The following is a 25,338-nucleotide window of genomic DNA, read 5'->3' as shown; positions in this document are numbered from 1 at the left end:
TAACATACTTTAGTGTCGTTTGCTTCAAAATAATATAGGTGACAAATATAGTATTCTTTAATATTATTATTATTTAAAAATTGTAGGTAACTATTGAACGCCGCCATTATCCTGACATTATCTGCTCCGCCATACCATTACTTGTTTATTGGTAGATAAAAACTACGCATCTTCAACAAGTCAATTCAAAGATCGGATCATTGCCTTCGGTTTGCAAATTAGTATTAGTATGAGAAAGAAACAGTCTAACTTGACCGGTTTACACCCTGCGAAAATGTATTCAAGCTATATGCAGTTCAACAATTGAAAGTTGCGTATTCAAAAAATTTTCTGCATTTCAACCATTGTTATGTCATCTGCAATTCGCCATGTATCTATTATGGACAGCAGAAATTTCGAAACGAAATTGTAAGTTTGTTTGGATAGCCTATTATTTAGAAAAGGAAAAAACAAACGTCATATTATAAATACATTTGTCAATGGCTTTTTTTTTTTTCTTAAGAAAATTACATGAAGATCTCTGATACATTGCATTAATTACCAAAAGTGTTATCATCCTATTTTATAAAATTTTTTCAAACTATCTTACACACTCAGTTTTATTCGCTCGTTTTACACACTCAGTGGTGATGAACTGGAGGGTGGACATATTTAGATTATTTGCTGGCATCCAGATCATGTTCACGTCATACTGAGTAAATTCTGAGATTTTGTAGGCTACACCTAGTAATTTTTTAGAAATATAATATCATTATTATTATTCAACCAATCTACAATTGTTTTGCATCACCAGCCAAATACCATCCCCAAGACAAAAGATAATAAACTGACTAGAAAAATTCGCTGCCTATATGTCATCTTTGTATCTAGATACATGCAAAATACTAGTTTGGATTCACTAGTTTTTCAAACATCTGTGTTTGGATGATCCATTAGTTTCTCAAAAACTAAAAATTTTTCAAATACTATAAACATTTTTAAAAAGTACTTTAAAAGTTACTCTAAAAAGTAGTCTAATTTTTTTTTAATATTCAAAAAATATCCCAAAAAATATTTTAAAATTCTACTACTCTTAAATATTCCAAAATATTTTCTAAAAATATCCTTAAATATACTTTAAAAACTCTGCTACAGTAAAATTTTTAAAAAACACCACAAAAAACAGCTAGTCCTACTGACTTGTCTTGTCTAAATCAGAATCCTCGTGGCAGGTAATATTACAAGTTAGGTTTCTTTTGACATCAATTTTATCACTATTTTAAGATAGGGGTTTTAGGTCAAATAATCGTGTTGGCATGATTTAGTTTATTGCTTCTTGATCAGAAGCAAGATACGCGGTATAAGATTGCAGTGACAATTGCAGGAAGAGTGCACCTGACACTAAAGCCAAAAGTCAAAGACACGTTCCGAGTTCAAAACGGATCATAAACCATTCAATTTTCAGCAAAGGGAAAATCTAGTACTCCTCAATCGGCCAAAATATAAAGTGCACCAAAAATTTGGGCATTTAGTTTACATTATTCTTCCGAAGGAAGCCCGTCCACAGGATTACTGTAGTAAATTGGGATTAAAGTTAATGAATGAGGCTTAGATTTAGTTAATGAATGAGGCTTAAATTTAGTGTTCAAGGTTGAGAAAATGTAAAAGACCTAATTTCAACTCTCACTATATGTGAGTTGTCTAGTATAACTAATATTGTTGCGTTTTAAGTTGTTTATAATTTTGTTATTAGTTATTTATACTGATTCAAATATTGTACGTTAGTTCATAGTTGTAATGTTACTATAAAAGATGGAAGTTTTAAGGCACAGAAATGAACATTTTTACTACCAAGTCTGCCAATGATTTGGGAAATTCATCCTTTGATTGACAAAATTTGTACATACGCATAAAGAGTTTCATTACCTTGAAAATCTTTCGAGTTGGTTACTGTAATTCTTTTTTAGTGGTAATATGATCCGTGGGAAGAAATAATGATCCATTGTAGACCGACAAATTAAGTACAAATTTCACATGGTGAATATAGGTTGAAGGAGAAAAGAAACAAAATTTCTTATCTGGAAGGAAAAGACTTGCCTCTCAATCAAAGCCAAGCACGTCCATTTGCATTTACCAGACAGCCAGTGGTACACTATAGGGTTGGCAGGTGCGACCTTATGTTAGAATTATTTTGTTCAATGGATTCTTGGAAATGTCAAAATATAGAAAGTTCTATACTCATCCTCGAGGATAGGAGCTCAAGATGTCTGAGCTGTGGGATGATGTTTCTCCTGTCCAGAATCATGATCACCAACTTCACCATAAAATCAGATGATTGCAACTTCAAACCCGAAACAGTTGAATCTGCTGGCGTTCAATCATGTTTTCCTAGTTTATGGCTACAAATCCAGTGAGTGTTATGCGTTCCCAGATTGGCATAGATTGCCAAATGCCAATGCAATCTTTTACTCAGTCTAAGACCATCTTTCAATCTTTCCCCGACTTCTTGACCATTTATGCGTCGCTTTAGCAACTGATGGTAGGAACCATCTTGGCTTTCTAGTAAATAACAGGCCTCCAATGCATAGCCCAGCAACCATGCCAACGCAATATCCACTGACTACTGATTCCCAAGGAAACAAGCCCAGAATGCCAAAATAATTGATTTGCGATGTTTCCGCCTTGGCAGGTGATTGTGCGGCCTCAACTTCTCCACAATCTTTCAATGGAAATCCACATAATGCTAAGTTCCCTTTGTATGAATCACTGGAGAATGTGCCGAATTGCTTACCTTGAGGAATGCGTCCGAGAAGATGATTTTGGGAGAGGTTGAAGAATGCAAGAAAGTTAAGCTGCCATGGAATTTCCCCTTGCAGTTGGTTCCAAGAAAGGTCCAGTGATTCAGTGCAGTCAACTCATCTAGTGTTTGCAGGAATGGAACCCTGCAACCCGTTGTGGGAAAAGTTGAGTAACCTGACTGATATGAGATTTCCTATGGACTTGGGAATCTCACTTGAAAACTTGTTCGAAGATAAATCAACCGCAGTGAAAAGCTTGAGGACTCTGACAAACTCAGTTTCCTTGCCCTTCATCACCAAAGTCACAGAATCTACGTAGTAAAATCGATTTCCTATGTATTCAAGTTCTTTTCTGCTATCAAGGCTGGTCATGGCTCTAAAGTTCTTCGGAAGGTCTGCCGGTAGGATGCCAGTGAACTCATTGTGAGATATGTCGAAGATTCGCAGCTTGGGAAATGGGAGTTTAGTCTTAGAAGTGGCTATAGGACCTTGAAATCTGTTGGATTTCAATATCAAAACATGTAGCTCTGGAAGAGTTTCAAGCCACACAGGGGATGCATCGCAAATCTTGTTATTGCCAACATCAAGAACTTGCAAGTTTTTGCAATTGATCAAAGATCGTGGCAGTGGCCCTTCCAATTGATTTCCGTTCAGGTTAAGAATCCTCAACTGATTATCATGTTTGAATGTTGTTGGAATCATCCCGCGGAAGCTAATCTTTTGCAGGTCCAACACCTTGAGTCGATTGCTAAAACTTCCCAAGCATTGAGGAATGGTACCATTCAATTTGTTTTCAGCCAACAGAAGATACTTCAGGTTTTCGGAATCGCAGATGGAAGGAGGCAATGGTCCTTCAAGCATGTTATGCCTAAGATCAAGAAAAGTCAGACTCTTCCAAGAGAGACTGACTGGAAATTCCAGAGCAAGTAAAGCGGTAGGCAGAGCCACAAGAGCCACTCCGTTGTGTCTTGGATGATTTTGATTTGCTATTTCTGCATTTACTGCTGCTACAATGATTATGCAGTAGTGCCTGGTTCCAACGAAAGGATGAACCAAATGAATCAAACATCAAATTAACGTTCGCATGCTTGCCCATCAGATGAAAGAGCAAGACAAGCGATGCATAAAGAATTCCAAAGCGTTTCCATTTACAAATGCTTCTAAGGGAAGGGACAAAAAAATGCAACAAGATTGAAGTATATTCTGCAAGTTAGGGTGTGTAGGTGACAATAATTAACGAGAAAGATGTTACCAGAAAGTACAAAATCAGACGTGGAAAGCATGTTCATGTGAACTATACTGAAACCCATGCAAATTATCCACCCAGAATGGGGCCTAGTGCTATTAGTTAGTCAAATTTGGTCTTAAACTAAGCTACATTTTAAAGATACCTTGATTCCTCACTTACCCCAATCAATACAGATCTTCGTTATTTATCATACAGACTTCTACAAGCGTTCAAATTATTTATTCCCCACAGGGTAGTGAACTTTGATCCACGGCCTCTTTAAGATTTTACTAATTCCTAATTGCCCATGCAAACAGTGACTAGCTTTAGTAATGGCCATAGTCTCTTGATTGTACATGTTTTTTAATTGCAATTGAACAAGGACATAATGCAGAATTCTTCTGTGAACTCCTACTCACTTTTCTTCTCAAAACCATCAATTTGCAGAGGAGTTTCCTCCCCAGTGCGTTGAATTAAAACAGGCAAAAGAACCAGGATTTATTATTTATTCCTTGGTTTGATGTTATTTCGTCGACCAAGCAGCCATAAAGCGTTGAAGAGCAGCCAAGTTGTCTGAGCTTGCATGTCAATCTGCAAGGCTGCCTGAGCACTGTACCTCTGCAGCACCACATTGAGGTCACCGTATACCTCCTGTAAATAAATCTTTCCTTTCCCTTTTGCAGTAAATTTCTCTGATTCTCTTCCTCACTCGTGCGAGCATAAACCTTTTGGTTTGGTTGGCTCGTTTTCCTTCAAATTCTGCATATATATGGCGACTTCTTTAAATCTTTTTGTGCTATTTATCTACTTCTCTGCATTAGTCTACGTTCTTTCTGCTCTGGGCACTGATGGGACAGTCCTATTATCCCTCTCAAAACGTTGGACCGTTATTCCTCCTCCTATAAAATCTAGTTGGAATGCATCGGATCCCAATCCGTGCTCATGGATCGGCATTAAATGTGGTAACAATAGTCGCCATGCGGTCTCTCTGAATCTTTCCAGCTCTGGAATTTCAGGTCAGTTAGGACCCAACATTTGTTCACTGAGGCACTTAGAAGTAATTGATATCTCCTTGAACAGCTTTTTCCGCACAATCCCTTCAGAACTTGGCAACTCTAGGCTTCTGGAATTCTCGGACCTGTCCTTGAACAGCTTCACCGGAATCATACCATTCAGTCTCGGAAACTTGAAGACTTTACAATTCTTAAACTTGTATGGCAACTTTCTAAATGGTTAAATTCCAGAATCCCTTTGTTCCCTTCTATCTATAGGATCCATTTACTTGAACAACAATAAGCTTAGTGGCACCATATCTTCAAATGTGCAAAACATGAGCAAGATTGTCAATTTCTAGTTACACGGGAGCGAATTATCCGGGACCATTCCATCTTCCATAGGAAACTGTAGTACCTTGCAAGAAATTTACTTGAGCGACAACCATCTAGTTGGAACTTTGCCAGAAAGCCTGAACAATCTTGCGCACCTTACATACTTAGACGTCAGTAACAACTAACAACACTTTAGTAGGCAAAATTCTTTTGGGTTCCGGAAACTGCAAAGAAATGAACTCGTTGGTTTTGTCTGACAACAGATTTAGCGCAAGTATTCCACCAGGTTTGGGAAATTGCAGTAGCCTAACAGAACTTGCTGCTGTCAACTCTGGCTTAACTGGACCTGTTCCTTCTTCTTTGGTCAGCTAACCAAGTTGATAAATCTTTTTCTGGCTGAGAATTCCTTATCTGGGGAAATTCCACCTGAATTGGGAAATTGCAAGCTTTTGGAAATGCTGCATCTACAGGACGACAGATTGAAGGGTGAGATTCCACGAGAGCTAGGGATGCTTAGTGAGTTGTAATCCCTTGATCTTAGTGCGAACCTGTTGTCTGGTGAGATTCCAAGTGAGCTGGGAATGCTTGATAAATTGCAGAGACTTTCTCTGTCCTTCAACTTCTTGTCTGGTCAAATTCCTAATGGTATTCAGGAGATTGAACAACTCCAAAAAAAAAAAAAAAAAATGCATAGAGGGAGCTGCTCTGGGAGATTGCTTAGCATGAATTCTTGAGGAGTAATATCCTTGCTTGCAAGAACGTATGTAGGATTTGATTATTCTTCCTAATGTTATATTTTTTTTTTTAATTTCTGGGTATCTCCCGGTATTATTGTCGTCTGTTTTATGTTAGATAAAGATGTAAATTCATTATGGTACTTTCTTTTTTCTTTTGGTTGCAGAGTAAAACTGAAACTTTAGGGCCTCAACAATTTCTATACTAAACAGTTGGGGTCATATACACATCACTTGACTAAATAATTTACACACAAATAGGAATTTACATTTCGAGAACTATATAAAATTAACCAGTGTCAACTGCAAGTCCATATTCAAATAATAAATATTTTGACCTCCAACCATTTTCAATAGGCCATTTATCAAGCATTGAGGCCTTTATCCACAACTTTATGGTGATATGTTCGATTTCATTTGCATGGGATGGCATCTATATAAAAAATACTACAATTTTAGGCAAATTGCTGCAATACAAAGAAATAGATATATCAACCATTAGAGTTGGTGCAGTGGTTAGAAAAGGACTCTTAGAACCTTCCTCACTTTTAACTGCAAAAAATTTACTCAACGGCTTTCATGTTTAACTACAACAATTCACACAGCCAGATGCCTTATAGTTATAACTCCCCAAAAGAGAAAAAAAGAAAAAAAGAAAAAAGAGGTCGTTATATGCAAGGCAATCTTTCATCGGAACAGGAGTATTTCTGCGTTGTCTCGTGTCAATTAATTTCTTGTTGGACTAAGGCAGCGGTGTCCAAATTTGACCGCTTTTAACGCTTGCAATTGCAGATAGAACAAGGCATTTGATGGTCCCTCTATGGTCGAGAGAAACATTTCCAAGAAAAATTGAGAGGGCTTTAAATCTGTTGGTTCCTATTCAAAGTCAGTTTCACAGCTAGTGGAACGCCCAAATCATTTTGGAGCCTTAAAAGTCTTGTGGGTCTTAAAAATGTATGTTTCTTTCTCTCTTCCAAGCTTTGAATGTGCGTTTCACATGGCCCTAAAGAGAAGATTGTGTTGTGCCCCATCGATCAGTAAAGTGGTATATATTTCCAACTCGAAGTCAAGATCATGACTTTTGTAAACGTTTTAATGTGGTAAAAGCAACCACGTTTTGCAGAGGGCTTTGAAAAAGATGCTGTTAGCCTCTGGGTTCGAGTTTTTGCATGTTAAAAATACAAGAAGTTTACTCAAACATAATTACTGCTACCCCTCCCACCTTTTGTCCAAAGAAAGAGGATGGTCTTTAGCTTGATTACAAGTCTTGTTTTAGTTTGTTAAAGAATACGGTAGAATTTTTTTAATTTGTGTTTATAAATGAGGTAAGTGATATGATGTATAATAATGTACATGATATGTATACATATATAAATTTAAAGTAGTTTCTAAGATTAAAAAAATAAAAAATTAAATTTTAAAAAAACGTATTTGCAATGAAAGCAACGAGATTTTTCAAAATCATAACATATCCAATTACACTCAGTCGTCCATCATCATTAGATGAATCTTAGACTAAATGAAAAAGAAGGCGACAATTAACTCATTTATTTCAACGACAGCCAGAAATCACAAGTAAAATAATCCGATGAAGAAACTAAAGTACAGTTCTTAAAGCACAATATTGCAAGTATAAACATGCATATGAACGATCAAACTAATACAATATAACGTTGAGCTAATTAATCAATTTTTTACGCTATCGGAGGGCTTCTTTTCTTGGTCTTTTCGACCGTTTACTCGTATCTTGAGCCATAGGAACGTACAGATCTCTTCTTGGCCTTTTCAATCGTTTGCATGCATCTTCAACCATAGCAACGAACAATCTTGGGGTTCGAGTAGAGAACATTAGGAATCCAACGGCCGCTCCAAGGATCATTCCAAAACAATATCCCAAGAGCACTGGTTTCCACGTAAATCCACTCGTAAGATCTAACAAATCTGTGGGATGAGATACCCGCATTGGAGATGACTGGGGTCCCTTATCTTCTCCACAATCGTTAAGTGGGAAACCACATAATCCGGGGTTCCCAGTATATGAGGAATTAGGAAAGGTATAAAACTGCCCACCTTGAGGAATTAGTCCCTCGAGATGATTCTTGGAAACGTTCAAGTCTGAAAGAAAGTTCAGCTTTTTTAGTTCTGGGGGGATCCTTCCCTCCAGTTGGTTAAAAGAAAGGTCTAACGATTCAAGTGCAGACACGTCCCCCAATGAGGTTGGAATCAAACCATTGAAGTTGTTGTGGGAAAAGTTGAGTAACCTGAGAGAATCGAGACCTCCAATGGACTTTGGAATGTTTCCTTCGAATTGGTTTCTAGACAAATCAATGGTTGTGAAAACTGTGAGGATCCGCTTTACTTCGTATTCTAGCCCTTTCATGATTACAGTCACGGAATCTAAATAGTATGTACCGTCTCCCATGTATTGACGTTGTGTCGTTTCGCTGTCATTCTTCTTCATAGCCTGAAAATTTTCAAGCATCTTGGCCGGTACATAGCCGGTGAACTGATTGTAAGATATGTCCAAGATCTTGAGCTTCTGGAATGATGATTTATTCGATGAATTTCCAATTGGACCTTGCAATCTATTCGATTTCAAAATCAGAACACGTAGCTCTGGAAGAGTTCCGAGCCAGTCAGGGAATGGACCAGTTATATGGTTATGTCCAACGTCGAGAACTTCCAAGCTCTTGCAGTTGATCAAAGATCGTGGCAGGGGCCCTTCTAGTTGATTGCCGTTGAGACCAAGATTCCTGAGCTGATTGCCCTCTGGAAACGTTGTTGGAATCATCCCATGAAAGCCGTTTCTCCGCAAGTCCAACACCGTGAGCTGTGTGCTGATGTTCCCGAAACAGTGAGGTATTGTTCCGGTCAGTTTGTTGTCAGACAGGAGAAGATATTGCAGCTTTTCTAACTTGCAGAGAGAAGCAGGTAATGGTCCCTCCAGTAAGTTGGAACCCAGATCAAGAAATGTTAGACTCTTCCAAGAATAACTGAATGGGCACTGCAAGAACAGGCAAATGAGTAGGCAGAGGCATAAGCTTCGATCCATCTTTTTTTTTCTTTTGGTTGATTATAATGAGCTAATTGGTGCTGAGAAATGCACTGCCCTCTGCCAATTACCACTCCTATTTGGTTTCTGGCATCACCATTTGCTCTGATGACTAGAAATAAAAGATAGAAGGGGGCAGCAAAAAGGAGTACCAATCAAGGTGAAACAACAACAGCAGTTTCACAGAGTCATTAACAACCGAGTGACTGACTTGAGTCAATTTCCACACAAACACGCCTAACTCGAGGATTGGTTCGTGGAAAAGTCTATGCTTCCACTCAAGGAATCAAGGTCACACTGAGATGAGATTGAAGGTAACTAGGCTAGTCGGTACTCCATTGGCTCTAATCAAACCGTTGGATTGAAAGGCTTTTTTTTCACATGTTCATTTATCCAATTTAATTGATAGTGACTACGGCTGAGGCACCAGAAATTAGAAGTGGTGGATTCAAATTCCCCTCTCCTCTTCCCCACTTCTTAAATAGGTAGTCGAAATGCTATATATATATGTATATGTAAGTATGTAAGTATGTATGTATATCTTCCCCTTTAAAGATTTGGACTCTCCATTTGTTTATCCACTTATCTAAACTAGTTAGATATGTGTAGTGAAGTGGATTTATCTATCTTTTGCAACTATGGTCCTAATGGTTTGATGGAAGCCAAATGAGTACATTTACTGAGACTTTTGTGGACTGAATAAAAACCATTCATTTACAATCCAAATCCCAAATCCTCCACGTGGAAAGACTCAAATTCAATTTTCGAGTCTACAATTGATGGTTGGACTGTGTTACCAGTTACGCAGAAGCTATGCGTAAACTATAAACGCGCTTCTAAGTGTACAGCTGTCACTTGTCAGGGTCTATTGACAATGAAGATTTTTTTCCCCTTCTCTTTTCTGGAGGACCAAGTAGGAAGCTTGAAACTAGAAATGAATACGCAAGAATTAATTGGTGGGAGAAATAAAAGCATAGGATCTTGACCACTGACAATAGTGAATTCTCCACAAATGCTTCTTAAAACCATTTCCGGGAAGAAAAAAAAAACCCCTTTTGACAAGAGCAATTCTTCTTCTATAGCATTTTGAAAAAGACCAAAAGAATAACTAGTTTCTATTTACATATCGAAAAAACTTTCCACCACATAATTACACAATAGAGCTGCAAAATGGCCCTAAAATTATATTGCCAAGAGATACTGGAATTCGAAATCATATGGTATAGTATCTATAATAGTGGAGGCCGTTCCCACAGGAGTACCCCCAAAGGAATCAACCATGAAATTTCAGAGCGACCCAGATATAGGCAATTGGTGGCAAACCCACTCAATCAATGACTCCACATCTTGGGCAAAATCATGCATGTGACGAAGCAGATGCTTTGGGATCGCAATTCTTTTTACAATTATTAAAGCTTGAAGAAACTCTAACTTAGACTTTTCTAACTCAGCCATCACCCCCTCACTGTATATGTCTTTACCTGTGAAAGAAAAGATAATGCAACTAACTACTAGCCATTGGGTTTTTCAAAATATGTTAGCCTTCACTGTGCAATTTTTTTGTTAGTTCTTTAGATGTTTCTTCAGATCTATTGTATCAATTAATGACTGATATAATTTCTGTTGTTAGTACGAACTTAATGGAGTCCGTAGCTTGCAGTTGCAGCTATAGAACAAGGCACTTGATGGTCCCTCAAGCAAGGAACACCTATGGTCAAGAGTAACTTTTTCAAGAAAAATTGAGAGGCCATCGACAGATTGAGGGAAATTAAACCAAACTATTTTAGTATTTAGTTTCCTAATTCTTAAATCTATAGAACTTCCATATTAATTTAGAAATTCTTAAATCTATTCCAAATAAGTTTCAGTTTATAATTGTGTTTATTTAGGAAATTTAGCAATCTATAAATACTATTCTGTTTGGATTATAAATTATTTGAGATATTTTTACTGTAGCACTTTTTGTGATGTGATGTATGTGAGATAAAAAGGTAATTGGGAAGGTAAAAAGGTGTATTGAAAATTGTAATGATGATGTAAGCAAATATATTTGACTAAATAAATTGCTGTCCAAACAATCCAACTGAGTGTTTTATTGTTTCCTTGAAGAAAGAGTTGAGAAAGTATGGTTTTGAAGAGTTAACTTGAATCGAGTTTTGAGAGTGGGTTTGAGAGAAAATCTCATAGTTGAGATTTATAAGTTGTCTTGAGTGAAAAGTTAGACTTGATATTTGGTATTGTTGGGTTTTGAATTAGAAAATTATTGAGTATTTGTTTACCTCCTTTTTTCACATATTTCCATATGTGTTAAGATTGCTTTTCATTGTGTGTGTACTTTTTTTGTACCAATAAGTGGTATCAAAATTCTAAACTTTGATTTTGGGGCTTGAGGCTTGTTTGTGAAGTTGAAATTTGGATCCATATTATTTACCACATTGTGACGTTTTTATCTTTGATGGTAAAAATGATTTTGATATTTGGAGTATAATGATAAAGACTTTTTTTTCAATCTATTGGAGTTTGGAATATTGTCCAAAAAGGGTTTGCGAAACCTATAGCAAACTCGGAATTATCAAGCGATGTAGTTAAAGAGTTATAGAAAAATAAATAGTTATATTGTAAGACATTCTACTATCTCAGCACTTCATACATGCAAAGACGATAAAGAAGGCTTGAAAATTTCTGATAAAGTCTTATTGTAGTCATGGTGGAGAAGAAATTTGTGACGAGAAAGAAGAAATAGAATTTTTTGATGAGATAAAGAAAAAAAGAAATTGTAAAATTATGAGTGCACATGAATATGAAAAATTTGTAATTTAAAAAGAAATTGCGCAAGTGGTTGAGAAAGAAAGCGAAATTATGTAACTGAAGATCGTAACGATGCAGGAATTTTTTATTTTATTGAGGTTGATGAATTTTTTGAAAAAAAGAATCAAGTGATAGAGTTGATTGAAATCAATTGTGGAGTTGACAAATTAATTGAAAATTGTGGTACTGCTAAAGTTGATCCAATTATTAGTATGAAAAAATTAAAGAAAAACATGGTGATGTTGAAAATATGGGTAGTGGGAATTATGATTTTCTGGTATTCAGAGCTTTTCTTAGAGACATAAATAAATAAAATTATGGAGTATGCGAAGAAGAATTGGTAAATATGTTTGACTTTTTTGACAAAAGTGATTAAGCCAAGAAATTGTTCGAGAATTATACATTTCGTCCATTGCCATGTGTGACGATAAAATTAAAAATAATCATAAATTGGGGTTGAATGTTGTGTTTACTACGATTGAATTTTTCATGGAGATTAAAACTCGAGATGGCATTGAAGCTGATTACAATGGCAAGTAGGGGTGGCAATTTCCGACACGACTTGAAAACACGACGCGAAGCTAACACGAAATTAATGGGTTTGGGTTGAGATTTCGTGGGTTTGGGTCAGAATCGGGTCGAATCCGATGGACCCAAAAAGAAAATGGGTCGAATTCGGGTCAACCCATGGGTGACCTGATATGACCCGATAACCCGTTTACAAATTAAAAATAATTTAATAAATATAAAATTATTTTATCTAACTAAACTAAGTTATTCTTTTTTTCCAAAGGCATTAATCACTTAATCTTAAATGAATTTATTTAACTTGTGTGAAGTTGAAATTATTATATTTGGACAAATAATGTATTATATTATTTTTTACTTTTATACTGTTTTAATTTATTTTATATTTGGTTTGGGATAAAACACTTTTACGGTGTTTTAATTTATTTTAGATTTGGTTTGGGATTATTTATTTAAATTTTATTACTTGATTATGTAGTTAGTCTTGTACGAAATTGGTTTTATTAGAAACTACAGTGATAAATTAATAAATTAAAATTAAGTTTCGGGTCATTTCGGGTCGACCCGCCAACCCGAAATTTTCGGGTTCGGGTCAGGTATCCTGACCCGTTTCAGGCTGGCGGGTCAGGTTCAGGTCAGCGGATTTTCTGTTATACCTGGGTCTCAACTTGATCCGTCAACCCGAAACGGATCCGATTGCCACCCCTAAGGCGAGTTTGGTTTACAGTAAGCAATGAAGGAAATTAAAGCAAATTATTTTAGTATTTAGTTTCCTAATTCTTCTAGTTTCTTGTTTTGGTGGCATATTTGTTTAGTTCCCATATTAGTTTAAGAAATCTTAAATCTATTCCAAATAAGTTTTAGTTTATAATTGTGTTTGTTTCGAAAGTTTAGCAATCTATAAATACAACTAGTGTTTTATTGTTTTCTTGAAGAAAGAGTTAAGAAGTTATAGGTTTGAAGAGTTGATGAGTTGAGTCAGTCTTGAAAGTGGATTTGAGAGAAAATCTCATAGTCAAAATTTATGATTTGTCGTAAATGAAAGATTACGACTTGATATTTGTTACAATTGGATTTTAGGTTAGTAAATTATTGAGTATTTATTTGTGTATTTATTCTCTTTCTCTTCCCACATATTTTCATATATGTTAAAGATTGCTTTCATTGTGCGTGTAATTTTTTTTTTTTTTTTTTTTTTTTGCGCCAACACAGATCGAGCAGGTTTTTGACTGCATAAACGAAAATGCTGAAAGAAGAATGAGACGGATCTCATAATTATTGGAGTCAATTATGAAATTGAAACCCTCATCCAGAAAAGAAAAGGAGAGAAAGAGTTAGAAAAGAGGAAATGAAGGGTAAGAATTTAACAAAAAGTGCTGTAGCTTTAAATCTGTTGGTAGCACATACAGCCAGATCGTATTTAAAGTCTGATTCATTCCTAGCGGTACGTCAATTAAATCATTTTCTAACCTAAAACTTCTTGTGGGTCTTAAAATTCGTGTTTCTTCCTGTCTTCCAAGCTTTGAATGTGAGTTTACATGACCCTAAAGAAAAGATTTTACCCCATCAGTGAAGCATATATCTCCAACTTGAAATCGAAACAATAATAATGACTTCCGGAAACATTTCAACGTGGTCAAAAGCAACCACGCAGCCCAGCACAGGACTTTGAAAAGGGTGCTGCTAGCCTCCGGCCGGGTTCGAGTTTTCTGTATGCTAAACCTGTGGTGGTGAAAAACGGGAAAGCAGCTGTCATTGAACAATTCAAGAAGTTTAATCCTTAGGAATAAAACAAATCAGCCAAGACCATTCATGAACGTGTCAAGCTCGCAAAGCACTTTGAATAAGCATTCATCTGAAAGAAGAACATAGATTTGGTTTGTTAAACAAAAAGTTGACTTGGGTCAACTCCTGCCCATAGGCATGAGTGCATGAAAATGCGAGAGAACATATTCCATTAGGCCCTCCCACCTTTTTGTCCAAAGAAAGAGGATACTCTTTAGCTTAACCACAAGACGCAGTTTCAGGGTCTGTTCGGCACTCATGTTTTAGAGATGTTTTAAAAAGGCAAAATTTTGATAAAACACCATTTATAGTAACACTTTAAAATATTTATGAGTTTTTTTAAAAATAATTAAAAGAATTAAATTAGGTATGGGTGACGAATGTGGATAGCAATGGAGGAAGGGCTGGAGGAGGAAGGGCTGGAGGAGGAAGGGCTGATCCGTTTGAATTAAATGTTTTTGGGGGTATTTTTAAAATATTTTACTGTAATAATGTAACTGAAATTTTTTTTTAATGTAGATAAGGTTGTTTTTGGTGTTTTTGAGGTTTTCTTTATATATATATATATATATATATTTGATGTTTTTGAGGTTGCTTTTTGTTTGTGTATTACTGTAATATTGTATATGAAAATTTTATTTTTTAATCAATCCAAACGGAGGTGTTTTGGATATATTTACAATAAAGTTTTAGATAAATACCTTAGAAACTTAACATTGAAATAGAAAGTTTGTTAATAAGCACGGTAGAATTTTTCTGTTTTGTTATATACTTTTATACGTGGTGTGATTATGTAAAATGAAAACCACCTCCTATTGCGGAAGGAAAGAGAATACTCTATAACTTGATTACAAGTCTTGTTTTAGTTAATTAAAGATCACAATAGAATTTTTTTTATATATGTGAAATAAAAAGATAGTTAAAATATTTCTATAAGTGTACACGATATGTGAAATAAAAAAGTAGTTAAAATTATTCAAAAGACAAAAAAAATAAAATTAAAACACATCTTTCTAATGAAAGCAACGAGATTTTTCAAAATCATAACATATCCAATTACACTCAGTCGTCCGTCATCATTAAATGAATCTTAGACTAAACGAAAAAGAAGGCAACAATTAACTCCTTTGAAATCATTAGAGAGCAACGAAGAATACTCCGATGAAGAAACTAAAGTACAGTTCTTAAAGCACAATATTGCAAGTAAACATACATATGAACGATCAAACTAATACAGTACCATTCAGCTAGTCGATCCATTTTTTCACGTCATCTGAGGTCTTTTCGATCGTTTACTCAAACCTTGAGCCAAAGGGACGTACAGAACTCTTCTTGGCCTTTTCGATCGTTTGCATACATCTTCAACCATAGCAACGAACAATCTTGGGGTTCGAGTAGAGAACATTAGGAATCCAATGGCCACTCCAAGGATCATTCCAAAACAATATCCTAAGACCACTGATTTCCATGTAAATCCACTCGTAAGATCTAACAAATCTCCGTGATGAGATACCCGCCAGGGAGATGGTTGCGGTCCATCAACTTCTCCACAATCTTTAAGCGGAAAATCACACAATCCGGGGTTCCCAGTAAATGAAGAATTAGGAAAGGTATTGAAGTGCCCACCTGAAGGAATTGGTCCCACCAGATGATTCTCGGAAAGGTTCAAGGCTTCAAGAAAATGCAGATTGCAAAGCTCAGGGGGAATCCTTCCCACGAGTTGGTTATAAGAAAGGTCTAGTGATTCAAGTTCAGACAAGTCCCCCAGTGTTTGTGGAATCAAACCATTGAAGTTATTGTGGGACAAGTTGAATACCACGAGAGAATTGAGATCCCCAATGGATTTCGGAATGTTTCCTTCGAATTGGTTTCCAGACAAATCGATGGTTGTGAAAACGGTGAGGACCCGCTTAATTTCGTACTCTAGCCCTTTCATGATTACCGTCACTGAATCTAGATAGTATGAGCCATCTCCCATGTATTGATTTTGTGTTTCACTATCATTCCTCTTCATAGCAGGAAAGTTTTCGATCATTTCTTTCGGTAGGTATCCAGTGAACTGATTATAAGATAAGTCCAAGATCCTGAGCTTCTGGAATGATGATTTATTAGATGAAGCTCCAATTGGACCGTGAAATTTGTTCGATTTCAATATCAGAACACGTAGCTCTGGGAGAGTTTCGAGCCAGTCAGGGAATCTACCGGTTATGCTGTTTTCTCCAACGTCGAGAACTTCCAAGCTCTTGCAGTTGATCAAAGATCGTGGTAGGGGCCCTTCTAGTTTATTGCCGTAGAGACCAAGATTCCTGAGCTGATTGCGCTCTGGAAACGTTGTTGGAATCATCCCATGAAAGCCGTTTCTCCGCAAGTCCAACACCGTGAGCTGTCGGCTGATGTTCCCGAAACAGTGAGGTATTGTTCCGGTCAGTTTGTTGTGAGACAGGAGAAGATATTGCAGCTTTTCTAACTTGCAGAGAGAAGCAGGTAATGGTCCCTCCAGTAAGTTGGAACCAAGATCAAGAAATGTCAGACTCTTCCAAGAATAACTGAATGGGCACTGCAAGAACAGGCAAATCAGTAGGCAGAGGCATAAGCTTCGATCCATCTTTTTTTTCTTTTGGTTGATTATAATGAGCTAATTGTTGCTGAGAAATGCACTGCCCTCTGCTAATTACTACTCTTATTTGGTTTCTGGCATCACCATTTGCTCTGATGACCAGAAATAAAAGATAGAAAGGGGACAGCAAAAAGGAGTACCAATCAATGTGAATCAACAACAGCAGTTTCACAAAGTCATTAACAACCGAGTGACTGACTTGAGTCAATTTCCACACAAACACGCCTAACTTCAGGATTGGTTCGTGGAAAAGTCTTTGCTTCCACCCAAGGAGTCAAGGTCATATTGAGATGAGATTGAAGGTAACTAGGCCAATTGGTATTCCATTAACATTAATCAAACCGTTGGATTGAATGGCTATTTTTTCACATGTTCATTTACCCAATTTAACTGATAGTGGCTCCAAAAATTAGAAGTTGTAGTTTCGAATTCCCCTTCTCTCTTCTCTCATCTTAAATGGGTAGTTAAGATATTTTCTTTTTTGTTGGACTCTCAAACTTTCTTCTTTCTTTCTTCCTCTTTTAGGATTTGGACTCTCCATTTGTTTATCCACTCATCCAAACTAGTTAGCTATGTAAGTGAAGTGGATTTATACATCTTTTGCAACTATGGTCCTAATGGTTTGATGGAAGCCAAATGAGTACATTAACTGCAACTTTTGTGGACTGAATAAAAACATTTATTTACAATCCTAATCCCAAATCCTCCGTGTGGAAAGTCTAAAATTCGATTTCCAAGTCTACAATTGAGGGTCACTTGCGTTGGGCTGAAGCCATATGTAAACTATAAACGACCTTCTAAGTATATTGTTGTCAGAGTCATAAAATAAATAAAATGATAAAGCTGAGAATGCTTCCATTGATAATTTCTTGTCTGAAGGAGCAAGTAGGAAGCTTGAAATTTGAAATAAGAAATTAAAACGCAAGAATTAATGGGTAGGAGAACTAAAGCATAGGATCTTGACCACTGATAATAGTTAATTCTCCACAAATTCTTCTTATAACCCTTTCCCCCCGTTTGAGTTTTGACAGGAGCAATGCTTCTTCTGTAGCATTTTAATAAAGACCAAACGAATGACTAGTAACCATTTACATCTCCCAAGAAACTTTCCACCAGGTAATTACACAATAGCGCTGCAAGATGGCCCTAAATTCATATTGCCAAGAGATACTGGAATTCGAAATCATATGGTATCTTATCTATAATAGTGGAGGCCTTTCCCACAGGAATACCCCTAAAGCAATCGACCATGGATTTTCTGAGCGAACCAGATGTAGGCAACTGGTGGCAAACCCACTCAATCAATGACTCCACGTCCTGGGCAAAATCATGCATGTGACGAAGCAGATGCTCTGGAATCGCAATTCTTTTGGTGCCCGTTACAATTATTGAAGCTTGAAGATACTCTAGCTTAGACTTCTCTAACTCAGCCATCACCCCTTCAGCTGTATATATCTTTACCTGTGATGGAAAATATAATGCAACTAACTATCAGCCTTTTGGTTGGTTTTTCAAAATATGTTAGCCTTCACTGTGTAATATTTTTATTAACTCTCCAAATGTTTCTTCAGATCTCTATTGTATCAATGAATTACTGATGTAATTTCTATCGTTTGTGCAGATTTGATAACATTATGATGATCTATCAAAACAATGTGTACACCTTTAAAAAAGATTGAAATTGTCCAAGATAATCGAGTCCGTAATTTAATAGGAATTCTGGTGATAAATGTTTCGTACTAATTGATTACTTACAGCAGGAGAAGAACGTGTTCCACAGCACAAAGCAAAGGTGACATTTGGATCAGCCGGCTCGAGCCCGTAACGTTCTCGAACTTTAGATTCTAAATTGGTATTATCTTTTTTATCAGCCTGTCCTAGGACCTGAGAAATCCGGTATAGTATCGGGTATCAATTATTCTATCCTTGTTTTTCTTTTTTGAAAAAAAAACCCAAGAAAAGGATGATTATTTGTAAAAAAAAAAAAAAGTAATATTTTTACCTCTTTTATAAGTGATGATTCTGGTTTTCTTAGAATAGATTGTTCAATTGTTCGAGCAGTTACCGTAGTACCTCCAATGCTCAATTTGGCCTGAAACAAACGAAATCGTATGATTGGAGGGGCTAGAATTTCATTACGCCATAACTCAATGACGAATATAACTATGACACATTACCTTGTTCAGCAGCGATAACAGTTTTTCAGGGCTAGAATTAGAGGGGACTCCGTATTGAAGAAATGCCTGGAATCACAGTTGAATATTGCACTAGCTTATGAGTTAGCGGCGAAAAGATAACGATGCTTAGCGAATAAAAAGAACATAAAGAAAAAGCCCAGTTCACAACTTTACATGCATGATGGAGGCATTGTACATGTTGATCCAGAAAGCCAGTTTCTGCTGGTAGTTCATATGTTTCAAGTCCACCTTTTGCAGATTGTTCATTAGCAACCTGCAGGAAGTCGAAAAAGGATACTCACTTGGAAAATGGAAATCAATAACGATTACATATATTAAGGAGCCATTGCTTGGAACTCATATTGTAGTAAGCAAAGAAGATATGAATGTAGCATTTGTCTGCTATACACCATTCATACTTGTACACTGATCAATTGCTTCTACTATTGTTTAGATGTAATTCATTTGTATCTGTTCCACCATCAAAAAAGGGGTTTTTTTTAATGGGCATACGTTAATGCACATAAATTGAATCCAACTAACTTACCGTTTATATATACATACTAGCAATTATTATTCTCGCTGATATGTATACACTTTTCTTAATTAATTTTATCTTTTCAAAATTTAGTACCTAAATTACATCTTAACAGGTGTCCATTAGACAAACCTATCAAAACAAAATTGAAAAATTGAATTTGGAAAGAGTTTACTTTCTAGGATTCAAATCAGGCTGTAAAGGAATAGTAGAGTAAGATTCAATATCTGCATTCTTAGAGAACTTACTTTAACTTCTGAAACAAAGCAATGGAGCTTGAATTGGAGATGCATTTGGGATCGACGGAGTTTGCTGTGAACCTGACCAAATTCTTGTACGGTCCAACGTCCCTAGTAATGGACTCTTCCAAGTCAAAGATTCCATAGGGATCTTGCTGTCTTGAATCCTTCTGCAGCAGAAGGCTGGCCTTAGAATTTAAGCTGGGCTCAGCTCTGAAGCTTAAAGAAAAGTTTGTGGAGCGTGAAATTGGGCCTGATTTCTCTAACTCCATTGTTCTTGATGTCCGGAGCAGTCTGACAAATATGAAATGCAGGCATTTCACGATGTTCTCGGATAATTTGTTGGGTGCCCACTTGTTGATGCTCTCCTCTTCTGCGTCTTGCGGAGCAGATGGTATTTTGGATGGAGGATCCGAGGAGGTTTCCAAACGTCGATCCCTCTGAAACATGAGTTGTTTACAACATCAACTACAAATAGGCTGCAAAATAATAAGAGCCAAATATGCAAAATTCAATTCTTGAACTTCTAATGTTCTCTATTTTGCCTCAATTGATTACTGGAGGTTAATTTATTTTCCAACAAAATTACGAGTAATCAAATTTGTTTAAAAAAGAAAAATTTAAGGGAGTCAAGCTTCACCTCCAGCTTAGACTTAGAGTAATGCAATCTTTCAGGTTTTCTAGGAGGAATATTCCAATTCCCAACACCCACAAGAGAATTCCAATTCCCAACACCCACAAGAGAATTTTTAAACACTCTATCCCTTGGCCAATTGGGCTAAGCTACTTGAATTTAAAAAAGAGTTCTTGGTAATGTGACAAGTAGTGTATATGATAAATCTACTTTGACTTCCTGATTGAGAAAAAGATTACACCTTCGACATTGATTTGGCACAGATAAGTGTTAATGTAGTCTTTAAGATAAACATTATTTTTGTTACTCTCTAATGATCCAAGGTGGAATTCCACTAATCTAGTGAAGTTGATTAGTGTACAAGAAAGCCACAAACTTTGGTGAACGTTACCCTGGGGGTCGGTTGTCTTGGCTCGCGCATAGGCGATGCGGGAATCAGCATCCCACTCTTTTTACCACCCTTGTTCCGATGTGCATCAGATTGCTCTCGATATTGATTTTCCTTTTGATCAGAAAGGATTCTTGAATTCAGTGCTTTGTCACTAATGCTGAAGTCATTGAGATTGTAATCACCTTTTATGGCCTTGCTAATGAAATGTAATGCCTTGGTTTCGAACGACACCTTCTCCTTCAACAACTCTTTGTTGCCCTCTTCTGGATGAGAAGGAAGAGATGGGAAGTGATCAAGATCAGGATTCATGTTCTGGGATGGAGGAGGTTGTCTCAGCTGCTTGGATTTTGATTCTGCTGTAGCTTCCTTCTCGAGCTTCACCTCAGCTTGGAGCTGGCTGATTTGGCTTTCTAAACGAGTTATCTCGTTTTCAACCATTGCCAACTCTGCTAGCAGCTCCTTCATCTGCGCAATTGATGAGTGTAATTAAAGTTGAATCCGTCCATTAATTACCACAGCAGTTAACAAATAGAAAGCACATCAAATTAATCAAGTTCCAAAATCCCATCTGGGATCTATATATATATATATCAAACTAAGAAGAAGAAAAAATTGATTTTCGGTCCAAACTCTGAACTCAACTCTGATTTGTTATTAATGTAGTGGATATAAATCAGGAAAATTAAGAACAACTGCTCTGAATAATTCTGCTCTTTCCAATTGACTTCTACATAGACTCGACCATGTTATCAGGAACTTTTATCTTGGAAAGTGGAACGTCTATTACCATTCATCAAATTCAAATGAAAATCAACTCTGAAACTTATAGTAATTTGTTTCACCTACATAACTGTTCGTTGTGATTTGCTTCGGTGACAAGCATATATATATATATATATATATATATATATATATAATAGCATCAGAATAGGAACATCGATCTTACATATGGATTTGGTTTCTATGAGATCACCTACGCACCTAACACTAGTACGTGACATTGCACCATCTTACTCACCTTAGGAGGAAGAAAGTTTGGGATACCAAGACTACTACTTGACGTACCATCCTGTCGATGTTGCACTCGTCCCAGAAATTCATGCACCTTCTCTTCATGATCCAGCATTTTCCGGAGCACATCAACCTTATACAACATTGCTTCAGTTAATTTCCAAAATTAGCAGTTCAGTTTGCATAAACATCAACCCCCCCAAAAAAAAAAAAAAAAAAAGTATTAAAGCCAACAGGAAAATTTGCAAGAATATCTAACTTGAATGTGTAATAATTAATTTCTTTTAGACGAAGAATGACTTTTTCAATACGAACACTATAAGCTTTCCAAGTTCAAGAATTATGTGAACTGACGAAGAGTTACCCCAAAAAAAAAAAAAACCAAATATTGGATGAAACAAGAAATATTTTGAGGAGGAAAGAATACTATTAATTAGGCCAAAAAATGTGGATATGTGAATCATAAATGACCAGGCTACAGAGTGATGGGCACCATTTTGAAAGAAGATGTAGGCCAGAGAAAGAAGCCATCACCTAGTATTGTACTAGAATCGTGTCGGAGTCGAAGCAACCATGCATGCGAATGGCACAACTCAGAAGACAAAAGAGAAAACGTACTTGGAATCGCACCCATACCTCTCTTTCAAGCTCCTCTTTCTTTAGCTGTCCGCTATGTTTCTTCTTTCTCTGAAACGGAAACAAAATTTCAAAGAAAAAAAAATCTAATTAGCAATTGTACATACAAAAAGAAATGGAATTACTATATTGTAGAGTACTAACTATCATCAACCATGAATAAAATCATCTTCAAGAATTTGAACAAGATGATTATTAATATAGCCTTACAAACCTGAGTTGGTAAATGAAGCTGTATGTCGGCCTCGGTTGCCATGAATGCTAATGCTGAATTGCAACGGTACTTCTTCAACTCGCAGAAAGACCCGGAGAAAATGCTAAAACGAGGCCATAGAATCTTCAATGATCAAATTCTTGGTATTCCAACAAGAAGGATGGTCTCTAGGAGCCTTAGCCTTGAGCTTAAAGCAAGTTTTGCAAGTAGTTGGTAAGAATGTTGCGGTTGAGGATTGACTTGAATATGGGATTAAGGGAAGAGAATGATCAGAAGATGGGAGGGAGCTTTCAGAAGCAGTTGCTGTTGTTTGATTGACTAACCGTCTGGATTTGTGGGAAGGTCATTTTGTTGAGGCCTGAGGGAGAGTGGCGACGTGGGGGTGCGGTGGGCCGTGGGCGTTTACCTTTAGGCCGTTTGGGTTTGGCGTAGCTTGCACTTGCAGTATATTAGGAGTAGGGTGTTAGAAAAAAGACATTGGTAGGGTGCTTTAGTAGTTACATGGAAGAAGTATTTCTTGTTTAAGACAACATAATTTCTTGGACAACAAAGCTGAATATGATGATCCATGATTGATGATTGATCAATGCATTCTTGGGTGAAGTAAAGCAGAGGAACACATATACTACATGTAAACTGAGTCCTCAATTAACTTTGATTCCAACTGCCCTTTCCAGCCAAAAAAAAAACACACACACACACACGCACAAATAAATTTTGACTTTAATTGTAGTTCGCTCTCTTGTTATTCAGTAAAGTGCTTCATTTTCTAGGGGTAGAATTGGATTGGATAGTAAAGTAAAAAGGGTTGTATATGAAATGTCTTGATTTCAAAACCTTTCATTTATCCAAAAAATAAAAATAAAAAAGTTCCTCATTTTCATTTTTTAAAAACAATTAATTTACCACCTACAATGACTACACTTGACTTCAAACTATATCGACAAAATTTATAGAAAATTAAATAGGTGGATCTTTTATCATATAGCATAAAAGAAAGGGGGAAAAGGGGGAAAAAAAAAGGACTAGAGATTATACGCTTCAACATGTACAAAAAAAAAAAGGGAAAGGTGAAACCAAGACCTTGGAAGATTTCTTTTGAGTTTTTGAAACAATTATGGTGGAGGATTTGGTGGGAAATTTGTAACCTTCCCTTTCCTGGCTAGCAGAACATGATACATTAAACCCCATAAACACTTGAACTCAAAAAAGAAAACTCAAACTCCTCAAATCTCATCAGGGAAGGTAGACAAGTTCTGTGGTATATTCCATCCAAACTGGACTAGTTGTTGACATCTGGGCAACTCTACATCCAGCCTCCTCCTCAGTCCTCCTTCACCTCCACGCAAGTTTACTCCAGAACAGGACTCCTCGCCCACTACTCCTAAAGAAAAAATCATAGAAATTTCACAGTAAGTGAGAGTCCACTTGGCACAATTTCTATTAAGTTTGTTGCCGTGCACTAATTTATTTTTTTATTTCCACAGGGTCGCACTCTGTAGCTTCTGTCCTTGCCAGATTTCATGGATACATATATAGGCAAGATAATCAAGGTATGAGCCCAGGCATACTCTCAAGACTGCTTATGCTTTTGTATTGCTTCAAAGTGCTTGCAGAATCAGTAGCATGACTGCACAATAACCAAGTTCTCTTATTTCTTGTGGTTAACTATATGTCATTTTAGTTGAGCGTACCTGATCTTTATGGCTGATTGCATAATCTCTTCCTCAAGCCTGCGTGCTTTCTTCCATTCGAGCAAAGCATAATTGCAGCTTGTCCAAGTCTCACCGAGCAGATTGTATATTTGCTGAAATAATTGTGGCTGAAGTATTTTCTTTCTCCTACTTTGATGTACTTGTTAACATGTTTTTAATATGTTATATAATTCAGCTGAAGGAAAAGATTGCATCTGCAACTTCAGCCAGTAAATTTGTTATCGGTAAAGGGGTGCGCAAACAAATCGCTGTGAGTATTCCTCTTAGGAGACTTCTCCTCTCCTACTGTAGTTCCTTAAATGCTTAGTACTCATAAGTTGCTTTGTTGTAGAGTAGCAAGCTAAAGCAAGTGAGAGAGAGAATGACGAAGGTGCGAGATCTTTTCCGGGATACAGAGACAACAGAGTTGTGAAAGTAACAATACCCACTGTGAGTTCAAAAACTTCTGCATTTTACATTGTGAATTTTAGTAGCAAAAGTAAGTCATCAATCTTACTTGTAGGGGAGAAAATTGTTCCAATGTCAAGAGTCGCTTCATCTTGTTTAGTTCAATGAATGGAGAACTTTGATGAAGACTCTTTTAAGTAAAAGCAGTCTTTTAGTCATTACAGCTGCATTTGTTGATCTTTTCATTTGCAGAAAATAGTAATCATAGAAATGTCATTGAATCTTATTTACTTTGGTAGAAATTGTCTTGGGTGGACCAGTAAGTAATTTAGTAATTTGTAGAATATTCTTATTTTTTTAAAATGTAACTCTTAATGGTATTTTTCTCTGATTTCCTTAACAAGGCAATGGCAGTTAGCGAGTCTTCGAGGTTGTGTGCATCCTTAAAGAAGGAAAAAGTTCCAGTACGAAGGCTTATTGTAAATCAAGTGTTACCTCCATCACTGTCAGACTGCAAGTTCTGTGCAATGAAAAGGAAG

The 25,338-nt window shown here is 36.5% G+C and overlaps 4 protein-coding genes across 5 annotated transcripts; all 4 read right to left on the bottom strand.

Annotated features, from left to right (window-relative positions):
• Positions 1-2,894: 2,894 nt before the first annotated feature.
• Positions 2,895-3,925, bottom strand: LOC113773226 (receptor-like protein 36). The gene is made up of 2 exons (XM_027317830.1): positions 3,870-3,925; positions 2,895-3,807 (listed from the first exon to the last, which is right to left on the bottom strand). The coding sequence occupies exons 1-2, from the start codon at positions 3,923-3,925 to the stop codon at positions 2,895-2,897; spliced, it is 969 nt and encodes a 322-aa protein (XP_027173631.1).
• A 3,658-nt stretch (positions 3,926-7,583) lies between these two features.
• Positions 7,584-9,547, bottom strand: LOC113776088 (receptor-like protein 9DC3). Its single transcript, XM_027321167.1, has one exon. It carries the CDS (start codon positions 9,117-9,119, stop codon positions 7,767-7,769), a length of 1,353 nt encoding a protein of 450 aa, XP_027176968.1. The 5' UTR covers positions 9,120-9,547; the 3' UTR covers positions 7,584-7,766.
• A 5,703-nt stretch (positions 9,548-15,250) lies between these two features.
• LOC113778392 (receptor-like protein 33) lies at positions 15,251-17,238 on the bottom strand. Its single transcript, XM_027323795.1, has one exon. The coding sequence runs from the start codon at positions 16,843-16,845 to the stop codon at positions 15,505-15,507; it is 1,341 nt and encodes a 446-aa protein (XP_027179596.1). The 5' UTR covers positions 16,846-17,238; the 3' UTR covers positions 15,251-15,504.
• Positions 17,239-17,709: 471 nt separating this feature from the next.
• Positions 17,710-22,770, bottom strand: LOC113783289. Of its 2 annotated transcripts, none has more exons than XM_027329384.1 (10): positions 22,698-22,770; positions 22,466-22,534; positions 21,855-21,980; positions 20,837-21,301; positions 19,821-20,251; positions 19,209-19,308; positions 19,035-19,100; positions 18,860-18,949; positions 18,613-18,741; positions 17,710-18,318 (listed from the first exon to the last, which is right to left on the bottom strand). In XM_027329384.1, the coding sequence occupies exons 1-10, from the start codon at positions 22,737-22,739 to the stop codon at positions 18,010-18,012; spliced, it is 1,827 nt and encodes a 608-aa protein (XP_027185185.1). In that variant the 5' UTR covers positions 22,740-22,770; the 3' UTR covers positions 17,710-18,009. The 2 variants fall into 2 exon arrangements, with proteins under 2 accessions (XP_027185185.1, XP_027185193.1); XM_027329392.1 differs by having other exon boundaries at positions 22,484-22,534.
• Positions 22,771-25,338: the final 2,568 nt, after the last annotated feature.

Source organism: Coffea eugenioides, chromosome 1, assembly GCF_003713205.1.
Source record: "Coffea eugenioides isolate CCC68of chromosome 1, Ceug_1.0, whole genome shotgun sequence".
NCBI classification, from domain to species: Eukaryota; Viridiplantae; Streptophyta; class Magnoliopsida; order Gentianales; family Rubiaceae; genus Coffea; species Coffea eugenioides.
The sequence above is the reverse complement of the archived record's forward strand: the minus strand, read 5'-3'. Positions and strand labels throughout refer to the sequence as shown.